Source organism: Wolffia australiana, chromosome 10 (genome assembly GCF_029677425.1).
Source record: "Wolffia australiana isolate 7733 chromosome 10, ASM2967742v1".
Lineage (NCBI taxonomy): Eukaryota > Viridiplantae > Streptophyta > Magnoliopsida > Alismatales > Araceae > Wolffia > Wolffia australiana.
Window position 1 is genome coordinate 14,689,754 of NC_135844.1, and position 26,339 is coordinate 14,716,092.

Genomic DNA, 26,339 nt, shown 5'->3' on the forward strand with positions numbered 1-26,339 from the left:
TTACTCGTTCATTAAATACAGTTCAAAATCTCTAATTTCTTCCATATGGGACAGAAGGATTTGGAGTTTAATGTTAAACTCCAAATCCTGTAATCCCATATGGAATAAAAAATAATAATTGGGATGTATATATTAAACGAGCTACATAGTAAATTAGAAAGCTCTCTGCTTACCCGCTGGCCCACGTAAATCTTTTCCAACTGTTGCTCTATGATGATTTAATTATATTTTTATACAACCCAAAATCCAACTCCGATATACGATATCGTCATGCACCTTGAGAGACAGAGGCGGATGATGACATTGAGACGGATACTGATATCAGATGTCAGTACTATAGCAACCGACATCCGATATCATTATCCAAAATCTGGAAATCAGAAAAAATGGATACCAAAAATTTGATTTTCCGTATCTAGTAAAGCATACGTCCTGATACTGTAATCCGATACTAGTATCGGGATTGGCAATCCCTAGTATCCAGCTGCACTGCACAAAGTTAAACTCAATCCTCTCACATGTTGAGTGGTAATCCCTATTGATACCTGCAGGCATGGCTTCATCTTGGTTTATAAAATTTTCCCTACCTATGGCTGGCATGAGAACCTAGGAAAATAATGCTTAATGAATGAAAATTTAAAACTAGTTTAAAGGGAATTATTTTTTTGGGAAAATTCAAACAATGAGGCCCAAGGCTATACTGGACAATTCAAACAGCAGTCCAAGCAAGGTGCATGCAATTTCAGGCACTTCTGCGCCATCATATTTCTATATCAAATGAGAAAACAAATAAGGGGAAAATCTCCTTTTCATTTCTCATGTTTCATGCATGTTATTGCTTATAAAATATATTTTTAGATTTTTGAAATTAAATCTGTATTATGAGTAACTATTTATTACTATTCTGAAAACATGTGGATTCGTCATATCTTTCAATGGTGATTTCTTTTGGGAATTCCTCCTATTCATGATTAAGGAGCGGTTTTTTAACAATAACTGTACACTTAAAATGTATCTTTGAATTTTTAATAAACCTTTTGAGTTTGATTCTCTGGGCCATTGTACTGGTCTAGTCAATAACTGTGATACAAATAACCTTTAATCAAATAATTTAATTAATTAAAAATATCTGATATAAAATTTAATTAATCATGGATTGGTTTAACTTAATTGATAGGTCAAGTTGCTAGCTTATGGGGTATCAAGCTACACTTCTTACTATAGAGGGTACAAAAGACTTAATCAACTTTGTCATGGAATATTTCAGCCGTATATTGTTGTGCAAGTATAATCCCTGATACAAGAGACACTCCTAGGGAGACCTAAGGTATGGCACCAATCAAACTCTAATGGGTTATCCCAGTTAGTACAAATGCATTATTGAATTATCATATAACTCCTATAATATTTGTAATGATTTATCAAAAGAGTTTATTGCATCATCTTTTTGAGTTGTATCATCTTATAGTGAGGACAAATAATTACATCTTGAATGCTCAATTACATTTGTGGACTTGTTGCTACTCAATTTTTAAAGTTTTGGAGTTCCTCGGGAATTATTATGTTCATAATCAAAATACAATCTTCCATTGATAAGATGTATTTGGTATCTCAGGTCAAAAGAAAATGTGCACAATCCTACAAGGAATAAACTTGACTGACACTTAGGTATAATGAAATCTATGTTTTCTTATGGATAAAGTGAATGAAATATTTCCCTAAAGAGTACTCATTTTCATTACATCACCACACCAACAGTGACAACATAGCCATACTCATCATAAGTGTGTGTCTAGACAATGATATTCTATCTAGCTATTTGGATATCCTTCTTCAACATCCTATCAATAGGAATATTCAGAATGTACATATAAAGATAAATAGTCACGCTATAATGATCTCATCATAATTCACTAATCATCAAATTTATCTGCCTTCTTGTATGCATCAGACGTGCATTTGATGAATAATTTGTTATAAATGAATATTGAACAATACATGGAATGTGTAATTTACTTCCAGCCCATGTATAAATTCAATAATCACTCATCAACTGGGATGCCTTGACACCTAAGTAAAAATCCCAAACAATTTTCGCTTGAAATAAAGAGAGAAACAAACACAAAATTGGTTTTTTTTCTCTTCTCTCTCTCTCTCTTGTGATTGTGTTTCTTTACCCGTACCTCATTTTTCTGCTGGATCTCTATGAAAGTAGTAAATTTTCTATGATCCACCATCCACAAAAACCCAAAAGATACAATAATTTAGTTTGAATTCAACCAATGAGTCATTGGGATCCAATAGTTTATTTCATTGTTTTTACCCATTTAACAACGACTTGTTACCCATTTATCAAAAAAACCACATACACATGGTTAGCTATATATGTTTGACCTTGAAAAGGCCAACTGCAAGAAATGATTCATACAATATGGGATAATTTATATTAAATGAGTAGGTATTTAATAAAAAAAGGATAAAATGCATGATGGCCCTTTAAAAGCGTTTTAAAATATGGGAATCACAAATTATTAGGTGTTTTTAGATCCCCAAAATCTCATTTCTTTCCTGTTCTAAAGCAGACAGCCAAATCACAACTGCTTCATTGGGCAACTATGACAAATGTGACTCATGTTGCACAAGGGAAATTGATGCTTGCACCTATCCCATTATACTGTTAAGTAAATATCTTTCAAATCCAATTACGAGGTATGAAAATGATTTATGGAGGAAACCCTACATGCTTCTCCAGCATAGTGAAATCACATGTAATTGCTTATAAAAGGTTAGGGAAGGGTCTTGCCTCTCTATTCGTATTTTTATTATCATCTGTTGCCTCTCACTAGAGAGACATTGGTAATATTCCAAGCCTACAAGAAGGCTTTTGGTACATGGAATCAGAGATAATATTTTGGAAACAAATATCTCTGAGCTAATGTAATGAGCAAAAAAAATATGGTTACTTTCTTAGTTCATACCCTATGTTTAATTCCTTAATATTAATTTCTTTGTCACAAGAAGAGCCCTCTGTATTTCTTATGGAAATGTAGCTAATCATTTAATAGTGACCAAAAGTGATACTTGTCTCTTAGTTTACTTGATTGTGCCTGTCTGAGACGGGTCAAGGGGATATGGATATGGATAAATAACAACATTAGGAATTTCAGACGAGCGACAATGAGATAGTAAATCAAAGGTGGTCAACTAGATGTCAAATGGAAAAATGATAACTTAATGAAAGCGATGGATGATTCCCAAAATGGTTTCAGAATATTTCTTTAAGTACTCAACGCTATGTGATTGATGATAAAAAAGCGAGATGTACCAGAAAGTGGGTGTTAACAAAATACGGCCATTACTTAGGTGATATTTTATTTGAAGTTCCATGTCGGATAAAATCTCATGGAAATCAACTATCTTTAAGAGACTATGTTGAGACACTGAACTTCAAGACACTATACTAAACTTATGTTGGTTAACATATCAACAATATGTTAAAAATCATTTATTTTTGCAACCCAGTTGCTCTTTTTATTTTGGAATTGATTTTAGTTATCAACATGCTCTTTCTTTTACGCACTTATATCCACTCTACCTTATCAATAATGGAGAATAGTGATGATTAAAAAAGTAATTAATGATTCACTACAGAATCCTGTCCATATCTGACATAGTGAAACTAATGATACAACCCTTTACATGCATTTGATTGTTCAAAGTACCTACAGGTCGAAATCAGGGTCCGCCCCAAGTATATCATTTTTCAGTTTAAACCTAAAGAAAACTTCCACTGTCTGCCTGTCTGAGACGGGCCTACGTCCTTTTCGCCGAGTCCCAAGAATACCAATCTCTATAAGAAAACATCTTTCTCGCGTAACGACTTTGTGGTCATGTCACGTCAAGCATGACTCGCTTAAAGGTCAAGGGGATATGGATATGGATAAAATGACAAAGGTCAAGCAGTTTTGCTGAAATTATGTAAGCCGTTAGATTAACCAAGTTTTCCCATCCAACGGTGGGCCAGGCATCTCCTCTACAAAGCGGAATGGGTGGAAGAAAGAAGGGAGAGAGAGAGACAGAGAGACAGAGAGACAGAGAGATAAAGAAAGAGACAGAAACATAAAGAAAGAGAGAGAAAGAAAGGGAGAGACAGAGAGAGAAGAAAGAGCGAGACAGAGAGAGAAAGAAAGGGAGAGACAGAGAGAGAAAGAAAGAGCGAGACAGAGAGAGAGAGAAAGAGCGAGACACAGAGAGAAAAAAAGAGCGAGACAGAGAGAGAAAAAAAGAGCGAGACACAGAGAGAAAGAAAGAGCGAGACACAGAGAGAAAGAAAGAGCGAGACAGAGAGAGAAAGAGAGAGAAAGAAATTGAGAGAGATATAGAGAGAGAAAGAGAAAGAGAAAGAGAAGAAAAGCGAGACAGAGAGAGGAAGAGACAGAGAGAGAAAAGGAGAGAGAAAGAGGGAGAGGGAGAGAGGATGGTTGTCGTCTTCCACGCGTCTCTCAGGCTAGGGCAGCCTCGGCTTCAATGAGGGAGAGCATGTGGTGGACCGCAGCAGCTATGTCGTCAACCGAGGTCAGGTTACATCCTTCCTCAACCTGCAAGTTGCAACAGGGAGAATATTTCTGCCGTGAGTTCTCTCTCTAGGGCTGTGAGCATATCACTAATAGCTCCGAACCGCATTAATGGCCGCCGCAAGAGGAGGAAGAAGATGCAGGAAACTTACCCTTTTCGTGGGTGCAAGCAAACCCTACTAGACATGCCCAAACATCCCTCCTTTCTCTCTCTACCTTCTCCAGTGATCGCCGCCCGGGGAAAGATAAAAAATGCAGGTTGAGTATAGGACGGAAGCAATCATGGGATTTATTAGGGCTGGGCCCCTCGGGTTAGGGAATGTTCTGGATTAGGGTTTCCGATGGACTTGCAGGGAATGCTCGTGGAACAACTCCGGAATAAGAGAGAAAACAATGGCCTCCGGACTGGAGAGATAGTAGGAAACTGAAAGGGCTTAACTTTAAGTTATCGAACTGGAGTAAGCGTGTGTTTGAGAGAAGCATACGTCGTAGATAATATCGAGAGAGAGATAAGAAAAGAGAGAGAAAGAGATAGGATTCTCGGAGTCCAGGGAAACTGAGGTTTCATGGCTCAACGAAACTCGGGGCGGAAGAACTCACAGAATTCTAGAGTGAGAAATAAAGAGAGAGATTAGGGATTGGGAAGGCACTACTTGTGTTCTGGAACGAGAGTGAGTTTTGAGAGAAGTGCACGACTGTACAGCTGAGAACTTGCAGGATGTAAGAACGAGCTCTAGAGAGAGAGAGGGTGAGACAGGGTTCTCGGACTCCTAGGAAACTGAGGTTTCATGGTGCAAGGAAACTCTGTCGGAAGAACCAAAAACTCGCCGAATTCTAGAGAGCGTAGTCTGAGTAAACGAGAGAATCGCGGAGACGATGCGCGGACTTCGGATGACAGAAAGAGAGACATATTTGAACAGGAAGAGAGAGACACAGACTCCGATGATTTCTCTCATCATATGAAGAAGGTGACACGGTAAGAGGGATAATCAGACTGAGTTTGAGAGAAGTTGCGGGGGTAAACGGTAAACCTAAGCTCAAGAGTGAGATTTCCGTAGAGAGAGAAGGAGAAATGTTTCTGCACTCCAAGTAAACTGAGGTTTCAGGGCGCAAGGAGACTCTTGTAAAAGAGAGGGGATCGAGGACCCAGTGAGACGAATCAGACAATGCGCGAACTTTGCATGAGATAGAGATAAGATCGGACAAGTAGAGAGGCACAAACTACGATGATTTCTCTCATCATTCGGGCACGAAAACTAAGTCACCGTGCTCGAGCGAGTTAGAGAGAGAAATCACCGTAGAAAGAGAGATAGATAGACTGTAAGAGAGAAAAAGAGAGAGAGAGAGAGCATACCTTGGCGCTGACGGAGTAGAGGACAAGGGATTCCATGGAGGTGACGCTAAGGTGAAGCACAGTGAGAAGAAGAGACTGCAGCCCGGCGACCATCTTGAGAAGCTGGCCAGGGCGGCGAGGCGAGAGAATACGGAGATTAGCGAAGGTTTCGATCAGCGTCACCTCTATATCAGCCACAGAGCCCACCGGCGGTCTGTGCGCCTCCGCCGGCGCTGGCGGTGGCGCTGGCGACGACGATCTCTCTCTCGGGCCCTGGCACCAAACGTACTGCGGATAGGCAAAGAATTGCGAGAATGGCGCCTGCTCGCTGTCATCTCCTTCTTGTTGCCGTTGAAGCGTGAGTTTCTGGGCTTCCAGTGACTGCAGAAGCTGCTCCAGCTCCTTAACGAAATCTATGGCCCCTGCCACTATAGAGGCCTGATCTCCCTGGTACAAAACAAGGTGTTGTAACGTCAAACATTGAATTTTTTTGGGGATTCTGGCAGACTCAGAATGTTAAGCTTCAAGTGCCTATCACCGTGTTAAAAACTCATAGCAAGGGCTCAACTTGAACACGCTTATTACAGCGTGTTGTTTCTGGGATTTCAAAGCTCTCAACCTGGGCTCTGAAACCGTGCCAAAATTTTTTCTTCTATCGTCGCGCTAAAAAACTACAACAAGGGTTCTACTTCAACTCGCTTATCACAACGTGTTCTACACTCCCAACCTGGACTCCAATTCCTTGTTAAGATACAAGCTCTAGCTTGCGGCGAGGGTTCTACTTCGACACGATTATCACAGACTGTTGAACACTCCCCACGTTAAGATTCAAGCGCCTATCTCTATGGTAAAAGCTATAGCTTACACCAAGTGCTCTGCTTCAATTCTTAACTCTGGGCAGGATGTTGAGTTAAATAAAGAATTCGGGAATTGAGGAAGAGATGGAGAAGACGGACCCTTTGAATGTAGGATTCGGGCATGAGGGAGCGGAGAACGGCGAGATGCTCGTTCATCTGTCGGCGGCGATTGCGCTCGACTGCAATGTGGGTCATCCGCTGGCTCTCCGCTTCTTCCTTGTTCTTGCAGCTTCTGGGCCTGCGCCTCCTCTTCTTGCGGCTCTGAATCGCTCCGGAAGAGCTTGGCGCATTAGGGTTTTCCACAGGGCTCCCTGCATCAATTGCAGGGACGAAGGTCGGCTCCAAACACTCGCCATTGTCGACGGCGTAGAAAGCTCCGTGCGAAGATTCGCCGTAGGAGATCGTGTCGTAGACGAAGAAGCTGGAAGTAAGCGCTTCAAGCGTCATGCCTGGCCTGCAATGGCGAGCTCTCTCGCTTTCTCTATCTTTCTCAATCTCTGTCTCGCTCTGGTCTGCCTTTTGGATGCGCTTGTTGGGGACGTTCTCCCGGCTATGGCTCCGCCGCAGAGCCACCCCAAAACTCATAAGCTTACAATCATTTGGCACCAAAACCCACTTTTTCTCGCCATCCCCTCCCCGGCATATAAAAACAAGCCCAGGCAGAGAGAGATATACGGATATCGATAGAGAGAGAAGGCTCATCCACGGCGGACACTTGAAGTCTTGGCCATGCTTTCTCGTTGACGCGTGGGGCTGGGGTAAAGATCACACGTGAGAAACCGGGAAAGGGAACGAGCTTTTGCCCTGCTGCAAAAAGCCGGCCCCCTCGACCATGGTTAAATAAAAGATATAAAGATTCTTTGCAGTGGAGAATCGCAGAGTTAATCTCTGACGTAAATGGGTTTGTGAGTACCGAGGTTAAGGCCTGTTACATAATACTTAGTTTTTTTTTTCTCCGGCGGCGGCGCCGACGTTCTACGGCGGAGGGATTGCGGTGGTTGCCATTCCCAACAAAGGGAAGAAAAAAAGACGAGAGTCGTGTCCAGAGCGGTGCAGTTCCCGAGAGCGCGTCTCCTCTGCCGGAAAGTGGCCTGTCTGAGCTATACGGCTATCTCTCTCTTCTTTTCTCTCTCTAGAATGCTCGTTCTGAGGTGCAACAGCGGTAACAGTGAGATGCCAACGTGGGAATGCCGACGAGGTAGAGGCGAGGGCGGAGGTGGAGGCTGATCAGTGCCGCATCTGGCTGACTCTACGCTGAGGGGGAGGGGTGTGGCGGCAGGCCTTGGACCATGGTCCAACCTGTCAGGGAATCCATGTGACCCCATCTATCTCCTCCCATGAACCCATCTCTCTCTCCTTCCGGTCCATCTCTCTCTTATCTCTCTCGTGCCGGCGACATGGTTCATGAATAAGAGCGACAAATGGGTCGTGACAGTTTGAGATGATCTTGTTCTCCATCTCTCTCTCCATCGCCCTCACTTACTCGAAGCTGGGATTAAGCTTTCTAGGTTTCGTATATCAAAGGATACATGGTTGGTCTAGAGAAATAGAGAGATATAAACCGCAGATGTATGAAATAATCTCTTTTTATTTATCTCTGTCTCTATCTCTCTGGGACAAACACGAAGCCCCGGTAAAGCTTTCTGAGATATCTGTGTTGTATGGGTGGATAGTTCATGTATAAGAGAAAAGGAGACATAGAGAGATGATCCCGTTAGCTCTCTCTGTATCTCTTTCGTCTTGGCACATTGACCAAATCCCGAAAATGCTTTCTGGGCTATTCGTAGAGGCTGTCTAGTTAATGTGGGATAGATCTCGGCAGTATGGGATGATCTATGTCTCTTCCTATTTCTATGTCTCTCTCACCTCGGCGCATCGGTGAAGACCCGACAAGGGTTTCTGATCATATCTGGACTAGAGAGATGGGAAAGGGAGAGATGGATCTTGACTGCATGATTTGATCGCTATGGCTATCTCTCTATCGTCTTCCATAGTCAACGGAAAGATGTCTCATCCGAAGAGAGAGGGATGAATCATGACAGAATGAGATGATCAAAGGGATGTTGGTCGAGTCAGGGACTCGGGTGAAGAGACTTCGGAGATGACAAGATACCGTAACCATCCACCGCTCGATCCGGGGCCCCTAATCTGAGCGGCCAGGATCCGAACAAAGAACAGGGAGGAGAGGTCAACTTGGAGAGAAGATCGCTGCCGTCCGATCTGCCATGTCTAGAAATCGTGGTATGGGGCCTAGAAGATCCAGCCTTACTGGGATTTTCCAGGACGGCGATCTTTTACGGGACTCCAAACGTGGGATTCAGATGGAAGAGATGGATGGATTGAGGTCAATGCAGCCAAGGACACCTGCGGGGCGCCCTGGTTCGCTGTAGGCCATGGACCGGAGACCGAGGCAGAACAGTGAGAGATAGATTGATAGATAGATGGATAGATAGATAGAGAGAGCAGTGGTCGTGGGCCTCGTCCCTGGGTCTATTTCCTGTTTCAGGGAACGCGAAGAATCCACCGTTGGTCGGGAGTCCAAACATTATTTCCCCTCTCTCTTTCTCTCCCTTTCTCTCTCTCCCTCACTTTCTCTCTCTCACTCCCTCTCTTTCTCCCTCTCTCTATCTCTCCTACTCTGTATTTCCCTCCCTCTCTCGTTCTCTATCTCTCACCCTCTCTCTATGTCTCATACTTTGTATTTCCCTCTCTCTCACTTTCTATCTCCTAACCTCTCTCTATCTCTCCTACGCTGTATTTCCCTGCCTCTCTCATTCTCTATCTCTCACCCTCTCTCTATGTCTCATACTTTGTATTTCCCTCCCTCTCACTTTCTATCTCCTAACCTCTCTCTATCTCTCATACTCTGTATTTCCCTCTATCTCTCTCTCATTCCCCCTCTCTCTATCTCTCATACTCTGTATTCCCCCCCCTCTCTATCTCTCTTACTCTGTATTTCTCTCCCTCTCTCACTCTCTATCTCTCACCCTCTCTCTATCTCTCATAGTCTATATTTCCCTCTCTCTATCTCTATCATTCCCTCTCTCTCTCTGTCTCTCTCTATCTCTAACTCTGTAATTCCCTCTCTATATCTCTCTCTCATTCCCTCTCTCTCTATCTCTCTTACTCTGTATTTCACTCTCTCTCTCACACACTCTTACTCAGTGTTTCCCCCTCTTTCTGTTGATCTTTCCCTCTCTCTCTTACACTGTATTTTCCTGTTCTTCTCTTCCTCTTGCTCTGTATTGCTCTCTCTTACTATGTGTTTCCCTCTCCTTCTTTCGCTCTTTCCCTCTCTCTCTGTCTCTCTTCCTCTCTCCTCTTTCTCTCTCTCTCTCTCTCTCTCCCTCTCTCACACTCTCTCTCTCTCTCTCTCTCTTTTTCCCCTCTCACACCACACACCCTCTCTCTCTCTCTCTCTCTCTCTCTCTCTCTCTCTCTCTCTCTCTCTCTCTCTCTCTCTCTCTCTCTCTCTCTCTCTCTCTCTCTCTCTCTCTCTCTCTCTCTCTCTCTCTCTCTCTCTCTCTCTCTCTCACACACACACACACATAGACGTAGGCGCTGGCCCTGAATGCAGTTAGGGGGCGCGTAGCGACAAGCATAGGACCATGCTCTTGTCCCCGGGGGAACCAAACAGCGACCGGGCAGTGTCCACTCTTCTCCTTTGTCACCGTTTTCCTTCTCGTGACATGAACCGGAGGTCCCTTTCCTTCTCTCCCCCAGAGCAAGGGGTAAAGGAAAGGGGAAAAGCCATTCCCCGGACTGGGCCAATGAATCTTTCATCCTTCTTTCTGTCGCCAGAAGGGTTTTCATGCAAGAGGCGCGTCCTTATGTGGACTTGGAGATGAGCGAGAACGATATCACATGCGGCAGCGATAGCCTTCTCCGCCACCCAATGCATTTCCCTGTCGCGACGAGGATCACCCTGTATTTTTCGCTGGGGACCAGCGCAAATATTCGGAGTATTACTTGTTTTTTTCTTCCCTGCAAGGCCATAAATGCTGATCCCTTGAAAACTCGATTGCCCTGTGACTAAATAGGAAAAACTGATTCATCCTTGAGGTTTCACCGTCGTCATCCACCCCACCCCTGAGTTGGGTGTAATATGTTTTATGGATAATAAAATAGGACAAGGATACGAACTTATTCTCTTCCCATGTTTCCACCGTCAACATGGTACTTAGCATAAGAAAGCAGGAAAATGATAAAAAATTGTACTCTTTTGATGGTTCAGCCATCTCATCACATTAAGATAATCAAGTAGGACAGTGATTAAAATTTATCCTCTTCCCATGTTTCCACCACCAACATCGTACTTAGCATAAGAAAGCAGGACAATGATAAAAATTGTACTCTTTTGATGGTTCAGCCATCTCATCACATTAAGATAATCAAGTAGGACAGTGATTAAAATTTATCCTCTTCCCATGTTTCCAATACCAACATCGTACTAAGCATAATATAGTAGGATATTGATAAAAATTGTACTCTTTTGATGCTTCCGCCACCTACATCTTACTAGTATAACAAAGTAGATAGTGATAAAAGTTATCCTCTTTTCATGCTTCGACTATCAACATCATATTAAGATTATCAATTAGGACACCGATAAAAAAGTATTCCCTTTTCATGCTTCGATCATCCACATCGTATTAAGATAATCAAGTAGGATAGGGATAAAACTTGCGGAAGGATAAATTTTCTGATACACCAATCTGTTCAATGCTGGAATCCCTCCTATTTTTATCCTTGGCCTATTTTGTTATCCTGAAAACGATGTAGACGGCGGAAGAAGGTAGGCTTTTATCATTATTCTACTATATTGTCCGTAATACGATGTAGAAGGAGGATGCATGGAAATTTTTCTCGTGGCCCTATTTTATTATGATTAACTATAATGTAGATGGAAGGAAACATTCGGAGAGGGTTCATAATGATTAAAAAAATTAGATACATCTTTCTTTCCTTGTCTTATTTCATTCTTCTCACTGCAGATTACAGCCAGTTCAGTTTTGGTGGGTAGATGAAAAGGGGGAAAGCTCAATGATGCATCAGCTTTTCCAATTTAGTTTAAGATACCTGGACAACTATGTTTCCCAATAAGTAAATAGGAAAGACTGATTCATCCTTGAGGTTTCACCACCATCTTTTAACCTTCCCCCTCTATCCCCAAACTGGGTATAATCTGTACTTGGGATATAACAAGATTGGGAGTAACCGTTTTTGTTACGCTTAATAGTCTGCAGATGATGGAATCATGGGAAGATGGTAACCCATGTGACCGTGGGGTCATCTTGGGGCAAATGAAATCAGATCATCTGTCGATGGTCGTCTCCGGGTCTTTTCCTTGCGATCTGTTTCTATGCCGAGAAAATAGGTCTTGCAAGGATTGAACTGACTTCACCCAGTAACGATAAGTCATGCCAAACAAAGCCGCCTGACCAGCTCATACGGGCAACTGGTCATATGCCTAGATATTCTGTCAGAACGCCATCATTCGTATCTCTCCCTGTCTATTTCTTCTCTCTCTCTCTTTCTTTGTATCTCTTCTCTCTCATTCTCTGTTTCACTTTCTTCTCTCTCTCATTCTCTGTTTCTCTCTCTTCTCTCTCTCATTCTCTGTCTCTCTCTCTCTTCTCCTTCTCTCATTCTGTGTTACTCTTTTTTCTCTCTCTCATTCTCTGTTTCTCTCTCTTCTCTATCTCATTCTCTGTTTCTCTCTCATCTGTCTCTCATTCTCTGTCTCTCTCTCTTCTCCTTCTCTCATTATTTGTTTCTCTCTCTTCTCTCTCTCATTCTCTGTTTCTCTCTCTTCTCTCTCTCATTCTCTGTTTCTCTCTCTTCTCTCTCTCTTTCTCTGTTTCTCTCTCTTCTCTCTCTCTCTCATTCTCTGTTTCTCTCTCTTCTCTCTCTCATTCTCTGTTTCTCTCTCTTCTCTCTCTCATTCTCTGTTTCTCTCTCTTCTCTCTCTCATTCTCTGTTTCTCTCTCTTCTCTCTCTCATTCTCTGTTTCTCTCTCTTCTCTCATTCTCTGTCTCTCTCTTCTCCTTCTCACATTCTCTGTTTCTCTCTCTTCTCCCTCTCATTCTTTGTTTATCTCTCTTCTCTCTCTCATTCTCTGTTTATCTCTCTTCTCTCTCTCATTCTCTGTTTATCTCCCTTCTCTCTCTCATTCTCTGTTTCTCTCTTCTCTCTCTCTTCTCTCTCTTATTCTCTGTTTCTCTCTCTTCTCCTTCTCTCATTCTCTGTTTCTCTCTCTTCTCTCTCTCATTCTCTGTTTCTCTCTCTTCTCTCTCTCATTCTCTGTTTCTCTCTCTTCTCTCTCTCATTCTCTGTTTCTCTCTCTTCTCTCTCTCATTCTCTGTCTCTCTCTTCTCCTTCTCACATTCTCTGTTTCTCTCTCTTCTCCCTCTCATTCTTTGTTTATCTCTCTTCTCTCTCTCATTCTCTGTTTATCTCTCTTCTCTCTCTCATTCTCTGTTTATCTCCCTTCTCTCTCTCATTCTCTGTTTCTCTCTTCTCTCTCTCTCTCTTCTCTCTCTTATTCTCTGTTTCTCTCTCTTCTCCTTCTCTCATTCTCTGTTTCTCTCTCTTCTCTCTCTCATTCTCTATTTCTCTCTCATTCTCTGTTTCTCTCTTCTCTCTTTCATTCTCTCTTTATCTGTTTCTCTCTCTTTCTCGCTTTCTCTGTTTCTCTCTCATATTCTCTTACTCTGTTTCTCTCTCTTCTCTCTATCATTCTCTTTCTCTGTTTCTCTCTCATTCTCTCTTACTCTGTTTCTCTCTTATTCTCTCTTACTCTGTTTCTCTCTCTTCTCTCTATCATTCTCTTTCTCTGTTTCTCTCTCATTCTCTCTTACTCTTTTTCTCTCTTATTCTCTCTTTCTCTGTTTCTCTCTCTTCTCTCTATCATTCTCTTTCTCTGTTTCTCTCTCATTCTCTCTTACTCTTTTTCTCTCTTATTCTCTCTTTCTCTGTTTCTCTCTCTTCTCTCTATCATTCTCTTTCTCTGTTTCTCTCTCATTCTCTCTTACTGTTTCTCTCTCTTCTCTCTTACTGTTTCTCTCTCTTTTCTCTATCATTCTCTTTCTCTGTTTCTCTCTCGTTCTCTCTTACTCTGTTTCTCTCTCTTCTCTCTATCATTCTGTTTCTCTGTTTCTCTCTCATTCTCTCTTACTCTGTTTTCTCTCTTCTCTCTATCATTCTCTTTCTCTGTTTCTTTCTCATTCTCTCTTCCTCTGTTTCTCCCTCTTCTCTCTTACTGTTTCTCTCTCTTCTCTCTTACTCTGTTTCTCTCTCTTCTCTCTATCATTCTCTTTCTCTGTTTCTCTCTCATTCTCTCTTACTCTGTTTCTCTCTCTTCTCTCTATCATTCTGCTTCTCTGTTTCTCTCTCATTCTCTCTTACTCTGTTTTTCTCTCTTCTCTCTATCATTCTCTTTCTCTGTTTCTCTCTCGTTCTCTCTTACTCTGTTTCTCTCTCTTCTCTCTATCATTCTGTTTCTCTGTTTCTCTCTCATTCTCTCTTACTCTGTTTCTCTCTCTTCTCTCTATCATTCTCTTTCTCTGTTTCTTTCTCATTCTCTCTTACTCTGTTTCTCTCTCTTCTCTCTATCATTCTCTTTCTCTGTTTCTCTCTCATTCTCTCTTACTCTGTTTCTCTCTCTTCTCTCTATCATTCTCTTTCTCTGTTTCTTTCTCATTCTCTCTTACTCTGTTTCTCTCTCTTCTCTCTATCATTCTATTTCTCTGTTTCTCTCTCAATCTCTCTCTTCTCTCCCTCATTCTCTCTTACTCCTTTTCTCTCTCTTCTCTCTATCATTCTCTCTTTCTCTGTTTCTCTCTCTTCTCTATCTCTTTCTCTTCTCTTTATCTTCTCTTTCTCTGTTTCTCTCTCTTCTATATCTCTTCTCTTTCTATGGTTCTCTCTCTTCTCTATCTCTTTTCTTTCTCTTGTTTTCTCTCTTCTCTGTCTTTGTCTCTCCTCTCTCTGTCATATTTTCTCTGTTTCTCTCTTCTCTTTCTGCTCTTTTCTCTTTGTTTTCTCTCTTCTTCTCTCTGGCTTTTTCTCTTGTTTTCTCTGATTCTGTTTTTCACTCTTCTCTCTCTTACCTCTTTCTCTCATTATCTCTCCTCTCTTCGCCTTCTTTCTCTCATCTTATCTCTTCTCACTACTCTCTCTGCCTTCTCTCTCCTATTTTCTGTCTTCTCTCTCGTTCTGCCTTCCTTCTCTCATTTTCTCTTTTGTCTCTCTCTAACTCTTCTCCGTTTCCTTCTCTCTCTCTCATTATCTAACTCTTCTCCCTTTCCTTCTCTCTCTTAGTCTCTAACTCCTCTCCCTTTCCTTCTCTCTCGCTCATTCTCTAACTCTTCTCCCTTTCCTTCTCTCTCTCCGTCTCTCTCTCATTCTCTAACTCTTCTCCCTTTTCTTCTCTCTCTCTCCCTCTCTCTCTCTATTCTCGTTCCTTCACCTCAGGGTGAAGAGGCTCCCTGCAATAAAATTACGATCGAGGTCGTGCAGCGGTAAAACTCTGTTTTTTAACCCACCATCGATTTCTCATGACAGAGAGATAACATTCTCAAGAAATGCAACAGTAAGAGATGACGCTCCGTTCCTTCCAAAACCCCCAAGCCTGTCTTTTCAGTCCGCCACTGAGTTTTCCATCCATCGCAGTCTTGTCCTGCAGTGCAATTTTAGTTGCAGCAGGATAACCCTCTGAAGAAATACTGCACTCTGGCATGAGGGCTCTCACCCTCTTTAACACTTGAAGAGACCTTTCAACTGGTTCTGTGTTCAAATTCATCCATGCATAAATTATTTTACTGTTTTTTATAAAGTTTTTCTCCTGTTGCCAAGCAGAAATTTTTTATTGGGAATTTGGCCCCTTCTACCATCTCACTCTTTTAACGTCAAGTTTTCGCAAATCATCCCGCACTTATCAGTATTGCTATCTTCTTCCCAGTTATGCTTCATATGGGCAACCCGGAAGGCATTTTAACGTACTCATTTTGATGGAATTAATTAGACTCCATTTGATGACGTAGAAGAGAGAAATGAATTTCAAAACTTGTTTCAGGACGTCATACTCACTGCCCATCGATATACAACGCTAAGTTGCCACGAACCTTCACTTCTGAATCCAAACCCTTATCTTATGCTATCATTTGGTAGGAAAGCTAAATATACTATTCCCACAAATGAGAGATATAGCGTTCTCCCGAGTTATCCAAGTAGCTTCTACTCCCCCCCATCTATCCGCATCATTCTAGAGCCCCAGCATCCTCTCCTTTGGTGTTTATATCTGAGGGAGACTTCCCTAATTGAAGACCCTGGATTTATTGCAAGAGTTACTGGGGGCGATAAACTTTCAGCAGGTGACAATGCGAAAATAAGAGGCTTCCCTTGGTCCGGCAGGATTATCAGTAATAAGATATGGTACAAGGGTTCTGATTATAGTTCCGGATCATCCCGGACGTGGACGAAGGACGGGACGGGACGAAATTCGACCTGTCCTACATCCGATGTTACCTCCGGGATGAAGGACGGTATGGTTTCTCATCCACCGACAAAAAACAGCGTCCTGTCCAATAATCTCGGGACGGTTTTTAGTCCCGTCCAGGCGTAAAATTGTCCTATTCTTTGTCCTGAACGAAAAAATATAATATATTAATTTATACCACTTCAATATTTCATAAGGGCTCCCGCGCTTGATAGATTTGGGGCAATTTCTGCTTCACTGAAGAATAACAAGACCATCCACTTTTGATGTTTGGCGATCCTCAACCAGGACCACCATTTCTCCGACGTCCAGGTATGTTCTCAAAGAAATTATTTCATGATACTTTCCAAATCTTTTTTTCTCACATCTTTCGTCGTGTGCTATTTGGTTCTTGTTGTTTTATAATCTTCATTTACGCTTTCCACCATTTTTTCTTCATCTTAGAGGATTTCATGATATCTTCAAAATCTTTCCTCAGAGCTTCCTTGTCTACGTCTTATTTTGCTCGTATTGTTTTGTATTCTTCGTGTAATCTTTCCAATGTTTAACGATAACTTAAAATATTTTCTTCCCATGTTTTTCTATGTACTATCCGGATCTTTCTAGTTTTATAGTCTTCACTAACGTTTTCCACCTTTTTTTCCTTTATCTTCCGACGTTTCATAGTATCTTCAAAATCTTTTCTTCCCCTATCGATCTTATTCGTGTTATCTGGATCTTAATATTGATTTAATATTTATTTACGTTTACGAACATGTTTTCCTTTATCTTACTATGTTTCATAATGTGTTCAATATATTTTCTTCACATCTTCTTTCACGTATTACCTGGATCTTACTAGTTTTATAGTCTTCATTAATGTTTTCCACCTTTTTTTCCTTTATCTTCCAGCGTTTCATGGTATCTTCAAATCTTTTCTTCCCCTATCGATCTTATTCGTCATATCTGGATCTTAATATTGATTTAATCTTTATTTATGTTCACCAACATATTTTCCTTTATCTTACTATGTTTCATGATGTGTTCAATATATTTTATTCCCATCTTCTTCCACGTATTACCTAGATCTTACAAGTTTTAAAATCTTCATTAACGTTTTCCACCTTTTTTTTCCTTTATCTTCCAACATTTCATGGTATCTTCAAATCTTTTTTTCCCCTATCGATCTTATTCGTCTTATCTGGATCTTAATATTGATTTAATCTTTATTTATGTTCACCAACATATTTTCCTTTATCTTACTATGTTTCATGATGTGTTCAATATATTTTATTCCCATCTTCTTCCACGTATTACCTAGATCTTACAAGTTTTAAAATCTTCATTAACGTTTTCCACCTTTTTTTCCTTTATCATCCAGCATTTCATGGTATCTTCAAAATCTTTTCTTCCCCTATCGATCTTATTCGTGTTATCTGGATCTTAATATTGATTTAATCTTTATTTACGTTTTCCAACATGTTTTCGTTTATCTTACTATGTTTCATAATGTGTTCAATATATTTTCTTCCCATCTTCTTTCACGTATTACCTGGATCTTACTAGTTTTACAGTCTTCATTAATGTTTTCCACCTTTTTTTTCCTTTAACTTCCAATGTTTCATGGTATCTTCAGAATCTTTTCTTCCCCTATCGATCTTATTCGTGTTATCTGGATCGTAATATTGATTTAATCTTTATTTATGTTCACCAACATATTTTCCTTTATCTTACTATGTTTCATGATGTGTTCAATATATTTTCTTCCCATCTTTTTCCACGTATTACCTGGATCTTACTAGTTTTACAGTCTTCATTAACGTTTTCCACCTTTTTTTCCTTTATCTTCCAACATTTCATGGTATCTTCAAATCTTTTTTTCCCCTATGGATCTTAATATTGATTTAATCTTTATTTACGTTTACGAACATGTTTTCCTTTATCTTACTATGTTTTATGATGTGTTCACTTTATTTTCTTCCCATCTTTCTGAACATGTTACCTGGATCTTACTAGTTTTATAGTCTTCATTAACATTTTCCACTTTTTTTTTCCTTCATCTTCCAGCGTTTCATGGTATCTTCAAAATTTTTCCTTCCCCTATCGATCTTATTCACGTTATCTGGATCTTAATATTTATTTAATCTTTATTTACATTTTTCAACATGTTTTCCTTTATCTTATTATGTTTCATGATGTGTCCAAAATTTTTTCTTCTCATCTTTTTCTATGTACTAGCTGGATCTTTCTAGTTTTATAGTTTTCATTTTCGCTGTTTATGCTTTGTCTTCTTTATCTTTCAATGTTTCATGATATATTGAAAATCTTTGCTTTGCCCATCTTTCTCCATGTGTTATCGAGAGTGTACTAGTTTTATAATGATGTTGTGGCAATTCAATTCATTAATTCACTCTGACTTATGCAGTCTTCCCCTTCCAACGGGTACTGTCAGGTCTTGGTCACGGCCTTCAGCAAGCTGAGTGTCCATGGGTCCCCATTCTTGTGGCCTCGTTAGGGACTGAAATTGTTTTGTAATCAGGTATGTGCATTCTTCTTCACTTTCTTGTTGGGTTGTATGTTCTATGGTGGTTTGTATGTTGGTTGAGCTTTTTTATAAAAAAAATAAGTTATTTGTTGAGAGACGATAACTTGTATGGGAGCCAATTCTTACGACATAATGATAAAATTGTTCAAATAATTTTAATGCAAAATGTTTGCCTGATTATCTACTCTTGGTGGATTTATTTTCTTTGGAGAATTGTGTTGTTTAATTTTGATACTATTAGTTTTGTTATTGACTGTGGTGTTCTGAAATTTTGAGTTTCATGTTTTATTCTACTTTAGGAATAGTATTGGTTATGACTTTATTTATCATGAAAAGGACTCTACAAGGCAGCGTGAAGACATGTGTTTAAGTAAGCTAACTAAATTTTTTCTAGGATTATTACAACTTTAAACTGTTAAAAAAGCAGAAATGGTTTTAAGTATGTGTTAACTCATTTCCCTTTATTGAAATATTTTATGATTTTATAGGATTTGTGTAAATGTTAGTGAACCAACCATGGTAATTGTAAATGTAAGTTTCTAAGAATAATACAACATCATTATTTCTTATGATTCAAATTTGTTTCTGAGATTCCAGTTCGACGGATTTTAATTGTAAATGTAAGTCACATGTATTTTACAAATGATTATATTTTGTGAATTACCGTGGTAGAGTAATGGAGTCTACATCTGCTACCACCCCAAAATCGATGGCTAGGGCTACGCCGCCAATGTCCGCTGAGTGCATCCCAGTAGTAGTTGATGACAACATCTCAACTCGTAGCGGAAGACGCAATCAGTCTAAAGTTTTAGATCGATTTGTTGAAGTTGCCAGGGACGAGTACCAGTGCACGCTATGTCAAGCAGAGTACCCCACTTGTAAGGTCATCATCGAGAGGAATAAAGATAAGAGCACAAACATATTTTGGAGGCATCTGGAGAAGGTGCACTGTAAATTTTATGATGAAATTAACAGACTCAAGATGAAGCAGAGAACCATTCTCCACTACGGAATATTCTCCAACACGTTGTCATTACACGGCATCATCGTGGCGCAGATGAAGGAAGAGTTTGTTAGGTTCATCTGCGATAAGGATCTTCCTTGGCGTCTTGTGAAGAAGAAGTCTTTCCGAACACTATGGTTCTACGGGACACATGTGGTCGACGACACCCCTGATCCAGATGCAGTCAAAGCGACGGCTGAAAGGATGTATAGAGAAATCCAATGGGAGCAGGAGGAGATGTTTGCCTACGTCTCTAGCGTCTCACTTACTGTGGATGCTTAGACATCCAAAAATAACCTCGCCCTTCTAGGTGTCACTACCCACTGGATTGTCACCAATTGGAAGCTCTGTGAGCTTCTTCTTGGTCTGCGACAGATCAAGGGGCCCCATTGCGGCACACACTTTGTGAGGGTCATTGTGGAAGTTGCATATAAATACAGCATTGAGTTGAAGCTATGTGCCATCACCACGGACAATGATGATGGCCTCCATTGTAGATCAACTGAAGACTGTAAACCCCCAATTCACTATGGACCAACATGTACCATGCGTTGCCAATGTAATGAATCTCGTAGTCCAGACCGAACTCAAGGTCATTCGCAATCCATAACCTCATGGATGTAATACGCTACATGTCTGAGATCTTTGCCCAGGTACACCGTTGGACACGGATGACCCAACCTATTCACAGGTCAACAAAGATACTACGACGACAATTGCACTTTTGGGATAAGCAATTTCACGTGTGAGAGCCATTGTCAATGACATTCAGGGATCCACGCAACGTATGGATAAATATGTTGATTTGTGCAAAATGTTTGAGCTCACGGATTCGAACAAGATAAAGATTGACTGCCCAACGCGTTGGAACTCAACTTTCACTATGTTAGAGTGTGACATTGCAAAGAGAGAGGTTCTAGACCACATGGCTGTGAGGTTCCTTTCGATGTCGACTAAAGATTACAACCTATGTCAGGAGGAGTGGATGTTGATTGATGAATACCTGTGCATCCTCGACCCACTGTGCCAGGAACTGACTTCGTGTGTTCGGCGAAGAAATTCCCAATAACTGAAGAATGGCATTGGTCATGGAGCTGAAGAATCACCTTGAGCATGCTACGAACAATGCAAGGCAGCATTGGATGCTAAGCAACGAAATGCCCTACAATGCAATGAAAGCACACTTTAACGCAGTATGCATTGGTACTTTGGGGCAATAATACCATCGCTACGGCGCCGACATTGGATCCATTCTCTAACTTAGAGGTTGCCCATCTATCATGTCGCCAAAGTGTGTTTTCCTATCTTGGCGGTCTCTTGGATTATGCATCTATGACAAAAAGCAGCTGAATGTGACTCAGAGCACGGAGAGTTGTTAGAAAGTTGCCGTCCGACACAGTATGTTTCATCCAGTGGCAATATACGCCTCCGTGCAGTCGTCATTGACCACGGTCAATGCCGAGGCAAGAGCTGAATAAGTATCTAAACATCCCATGGAGCGACGAGGAGGGTAATCCTCTAAGTTGGTGGGAGGATGTCAGTACGCAGTACTTTTTGAATTTGACAAAAATTGCTTGCCAACTTCTGGCCGTGAGTCCGACCAGCGCACCGGTGGAGCGGCCTTTTTTAGTCAGCCGAGGCATCACAATGTATCAAAGATCACGCCTGGATGCAGAGAGCATTGAGATGTTGATGATGCTTTGCACATGGTTCCTTCATGTAGAGCGGGACTCGTCCTACTCCAATGATGACTCTGATGACGATGACAGTTCGGGCGCTGGTGCATTATGCTCTAGTGCTTTCCACCTTTTCGTAAGCATGTTTCTTTTTCTTGACTGTCTCTATTCCATGTTACAGAGTAAGGGGGAACAACATGATAGCAGTGGACGGGTTTCATTCGCTAATACACTCTAACATTTAATGTAAGTTATGCTTCTTCGTTACTCTCTCTCTATTTCATTTGCTGATTCATTCCATGTAACAAAGTGCCGTCTTATCTTTTGCATTTTAGATGGCTGTAGACGGACGTGCTCTCATTTACCATAAATTTATCGGTTTGAAATCCTACACATGAAACTGAACTTTTAGCACTCCATATTCATTTAACTCATAAATGGTATTTTTATTTCATATCCTGCATGCTTGACACATCTTCATATTCATGTAATGCATAAATGGTATCTTTATTTCATATCTTCCATGCTTCACACATCTCGATCAAAGATCCTGATGAAAACAGACTTGATTCCATGCTAGAAGCTCTCATCATATAATTTAGTTCCCCTTTTAAGTTGAGCATTTTGATTCATTTTTTTATTGTGTGAATCGTGAATAATTTTGGGCTATTATTTACTACAGGTTTTCAAGAGTCCTCTCAATGCATGTCATGGCCTCTCCCAAGACCCAACCTCATCTCGTCTTTTCACTAGCCCTCGTTCAAACATCTTCCCATATGGTGAATTGGCGATGCTCTTTTGCTGTTACTTTGACTGAAGCAAACAAAACTATTATTCCCTACTCGATTTTCACCCTAGTTATTCCATTGTGAAATATCTAGTTTTTATTCGTACCCATTATGATTTAGAGGCTTGGATTGAATTTCATGCCGTCCTCTCCCAAGAAAACTCTGAAATTTTGTGGGATAAAGGTCATTTTCTCGCTGTTCTCTCTCAATCAATGGAAGCCAAAAACATCTCCATAATTTAGTTACCATTCCCTTCAAAAACATCTGTACCCGGCTTCAGTAGGGTTTTCTTGCAGTTCTCTCTCAAGAACAGGTAAAAAACTTGGGTTCAAAATACTTTCAGTTTTTCCACACCAATATTTTCTTCTATAAAGTTGTTTTTCTGAATTCCTTGGCGCTCATCCACCAGGTCTTCCAGGAGTGGCCTGGAAAATGTACTGTTTTCATAGGGGGGTGGCGCTGACTTTCCAGATATAGCAACTGTTTTACAAAGTCTATAAGAGATGCATCTTTTTACACAGATAATTGCCAATTTGTCGGTTATTACATTTTCCCCTTATGAACTCTACAAAGAGAACCCATGACTCATGGACCATGAGATCTTTCTCCTTATCTATAATTAAATTCGATTAATTAAACTCCAGAATTAAATTTTATTAATTAAATAGCAAAGGGACTCAATTGTAATAAAAAATACTTACACTGCAGGGGGGGTAACGACATTTTTCCATTTCGCTGAAATTTTTTACATTCTTTGAGAATATAATCCAAATAAAGATGCCATTCTGAAAACTTTAATTTACCCTAATTAGACGTTAAACTAATATTTAAACCCAATGAATTTGAAAAATAGACAGAATTCAATATGATGAGAATGGAATGTATAGAAATTGATTATAAGCTTTACTAAGTAGGGATTAAATATTGCCCTTTCCAAGTTTTATTGTAAATCCAAACATTAATCTGGCGATTTAATCCAATGATTTAGGAAGAGAATGGCATGTATTAATATTTATTATATTCTTTATTAATTAGGGATTCAATAATGACTTTTCCATATTTTATTGCAAATCCATACGTTATTTTGGGAATTTAATCCAAATTTAACCAAAATTATTTTGTCCCACATTCATTCGTCCACTGTCTTCATCTTTTGGGCAGACACATTTTTCGTTCGACAGGACGAAAATCATCCCGTCCCATCATCCTGTGGACAAATTTTTGTCCACAAATTCGTCCACACCCCCTGGATGGGACAAAGTTTTTGTCCACGGACCAAAAAACCGTCCCGTCCGCGTCCCTGCACTATAGTTATGATATTCTCCAGTTTTAGAGAATACTCTAATAGACACTTCCAGCACAATTGACAAGTACAATGGGGGATCAATAAAATAACTAATTTTCAATCGTTTTATCCTATTTGATTAATTCTTAAAATGGTCTTTATGTTTTACACATTGATAATTTTACTCACTTATATTTTTACATGAATAACTTTCATTGCATCTGTTTTGTCAAAAAATAAGTCTTTTTTCTATTTTGTTCCTATTTATTCATATACTAATGGCATACAGTGGCTAATGCATTTATAATCTGGGTATCCATTGGACAATAGTGGAATTTTATAAAAATATTTTTGGAGCAACATCATATATAAGCTGCATAAGAGGGTTAATATAATATCTTAGCCATCCATATTCCGCTCTCTATTAACTCATATTTTAGTTCCAAATTATTAGACATATATGTCCCAATTATGATATAGTTTATAAAAATTGGTAAGTATTAGCATTCCCAACTTGAATAATGCTATGATTGAGATCTTCCTTGATCTTAAAGCTTTTTAGAAATTAAAAAAATTATTCTATCATTTTTTGGAAAATTGGTATTTGATAATTAAATTATAGTAATCTAGTTTTTGCATATTATGTTTAGATTTCCATATTATGTTTGGAAGTTTACATTTTTATAAGTTCCGTGGCTTTGTTCTTATAAATTATGTAATAATAAGACATTTTAACAAGTGTTCATACTCAAATTCTCAATTTTATGCTCAAATATATTAGCCCACGTGTAGGATATTGATGATGGGTTTTGACCAAAGTACTGATTTAGAACACTTTTTCCCTTTAAATATATATCCAACGGAGGAAAGCTGCAGGACATATTTATCTGATAGAAAAAAATTATAAATTTTCGTTATCCATTTGTCCTTTAGTATTCATTTTTGAATCAAATCTATCGAGTATTTTATGTTCGAAGACCTTTGGTCAAGGCATCAGGCCACACAGGATTCAAACATCTATTATCATATAAAGCGAGGAAGTTCATGATTGTGATTGACCATTCAAGATGGGATCATTCCCCTGGGAATAAGAGAACATTGACTTGAGGAAAAAGATGCATCTAATCCCAGGCCAAGTGATGGAGCAGGAGATCCCACTCCATCAAGCATGATACTGAAGCCCATACTGTCACGGCGACAGCCGCCGGCTCAAGCCCCACCAGATCGGCATGCCAAGAGGAAGGCGAAGGCACTTCCTCACTTGTAAGTTTCAGTCCATATCCCCGCGCACTGCCCTTCTTTTCCTAGCTGAACCGATGTTTTACCCTTTGTGTTTTGTTTTGTTTAAGGGGGGCCCCTATGATAATGGGCCCCCTCTTATGGATCCCTTGTTGTGGCCCATCACCATCCTAAGAGAAGTATTGAATTTTTGGAAAACCTTTGTTCATGAGAAAGATGAAAGGAGGAGAAGAAGAAGAGAGAGAGGAAGGAGAAGAGGAAAAGATAGAGAGAGAACACAACCATTTGAGCCGCCTTCGCCAGCGCAGCTGATCGCGCCCACAAGCCCACATGACACCACTGGACTGCACTCGCACGATGATCCTTTCGCGCCATTGCCGAGCCACCGTCGACTGCATCGCCGCTTGCACCAGCGTTCCCACGTGACGCCACTAGCTCACGGCCACTCGCGCCACTGCCGATCTGCCATCGCTGCCAGCGCTCGCGCCCCCGGTGCCCACACGGCACTGTCAGTCTGTGCGTGCACTGCGATCTGTTCGCACCGCTGCCAAATCACCTTGCTGATGCCGCTGTTAGCACTAGTGTGCCCATGCGACACCGGCAGATCGTAGCCGCTAGCGCTGCCGCCGATCCGCCATCGCCACCAGTGCAGCTCGCACCCATAAGTCCGTGCGTCGCCATTGGCCCGCGCCCGCACCATGATTCATTCGCGCCACAGTCGCGAACGCCGCTGCTCGTGCCAGCGTGCCCATGCGATCCCGCCGGCTCAAGCCACGGTCGAGCCGCCATTGCCACTAGTGCCGCTCGTGCATGTGTGCCAGCACGATGCCATCAGCTCTTGCCTGCATTGCAGGCCACTCGCGCCACCGTCAAGCCGCTAACGCTGCCTGCACTGCTCGCACCATGCGGCCCTCAATGCCGTCGGTCGTGTAGGCACTGTGAATCGTTGTGCCGCCGTCGAGTCCCCTCTACCAGCGCTTGCGATAGCACCCGCGTGCCCACGTGACACTGCCAGCCCGTGCTCACCATCGCCGCTCGCCGCCGCCTCTTGCCGCTATTGCTTGCCGCCGCTCACGATGCCACTGTCGTCGCGCCGCTGTTTGTGACGCCACCGCTACCGCCTGTGCCGTCGATCGCGACGCGGTTGCAGTCGCCTGCACAACCGCTCTGCAACCCGCGCCGCCGCCCGTGCCACTGCTTGCGATGCCATCGCCGCCGCTGGTGCAGTTGTTTCAGCTCGTGCCGCTGCCCCAGCCGTCCCTCTGTAGCCCATGCCGCCACACCCCGCGGCCTTGCCTTTTTGCCTCCGCTCCTTTGTAACAACTCCTGAGCTACGTCTTCGCCGCTAGTAGAGAGACATAGTGCCGTCCCTAGCACAAATCTGCCAACCCTACCATCACGGGCTTCTGAACCGATGAATATTTTGACAACGGGACGACGCGACCAAAGAGGTACCTCGCTCCCCTACCTCACCGAGTTAATTTATCTTCTGTCGTATATCTTTTCATTGTACTCCACCGCGCTTGGGATAGAATAGGTGAGAGGACAAATGAACACGAGA

The 26,339-nt window shown here is 41.2% G+C and overlaps 1 protein-coding gene and 1 long non-coding RNA gene across 2 annotated transcripts; one reads left to right on the forward strand and one right to left on the reverse strand.

Annotated features, from left to right (window-relative positions):
- Positions 1-3,943: 3,943 nt before the first annotated feature.
- Positions 3,944-7,423, reverse strand: LOC144708638 (transcription factor bHLH94-like). Its single transcript, XM_078582052.1, has 3 exons — positions 6,864-7,423; positions 5,929-6,354; positions 3,944-4,598 (listed from the first exon to the last, which is right to left on the reverse strand). Exons 1-3 carry the CDS (start codon positions 7,347-7,349, stop codon positions 4,503-4,505), a joined length of 1,008 nt encoding a protein of 335 aa, XP_078438178.1. The 5' UTR covers positions 7,350-7,423; the 3' UTR covers positions 3,944-4,502.
- Positions 7,424-16,466: 9,043 nt separating this feature from the next.
- LOC144708688 (uncharacterized) lies at positions 16,467-22,361 on the forward strand. Its single transcript, XR_013582833.1, has 4 exons — positions 16,467-16,575; positions 18,668-18,781; positions 21,648-21,712; positions 22,149-22,361. It is a non-coding gene; the product is annotated as an uncharacterized LOC144708688 (long non-coding RNA).
- The last annotated feature ends 3,978 nt before the right edge of the window (positions 22,362-26,339 follow it).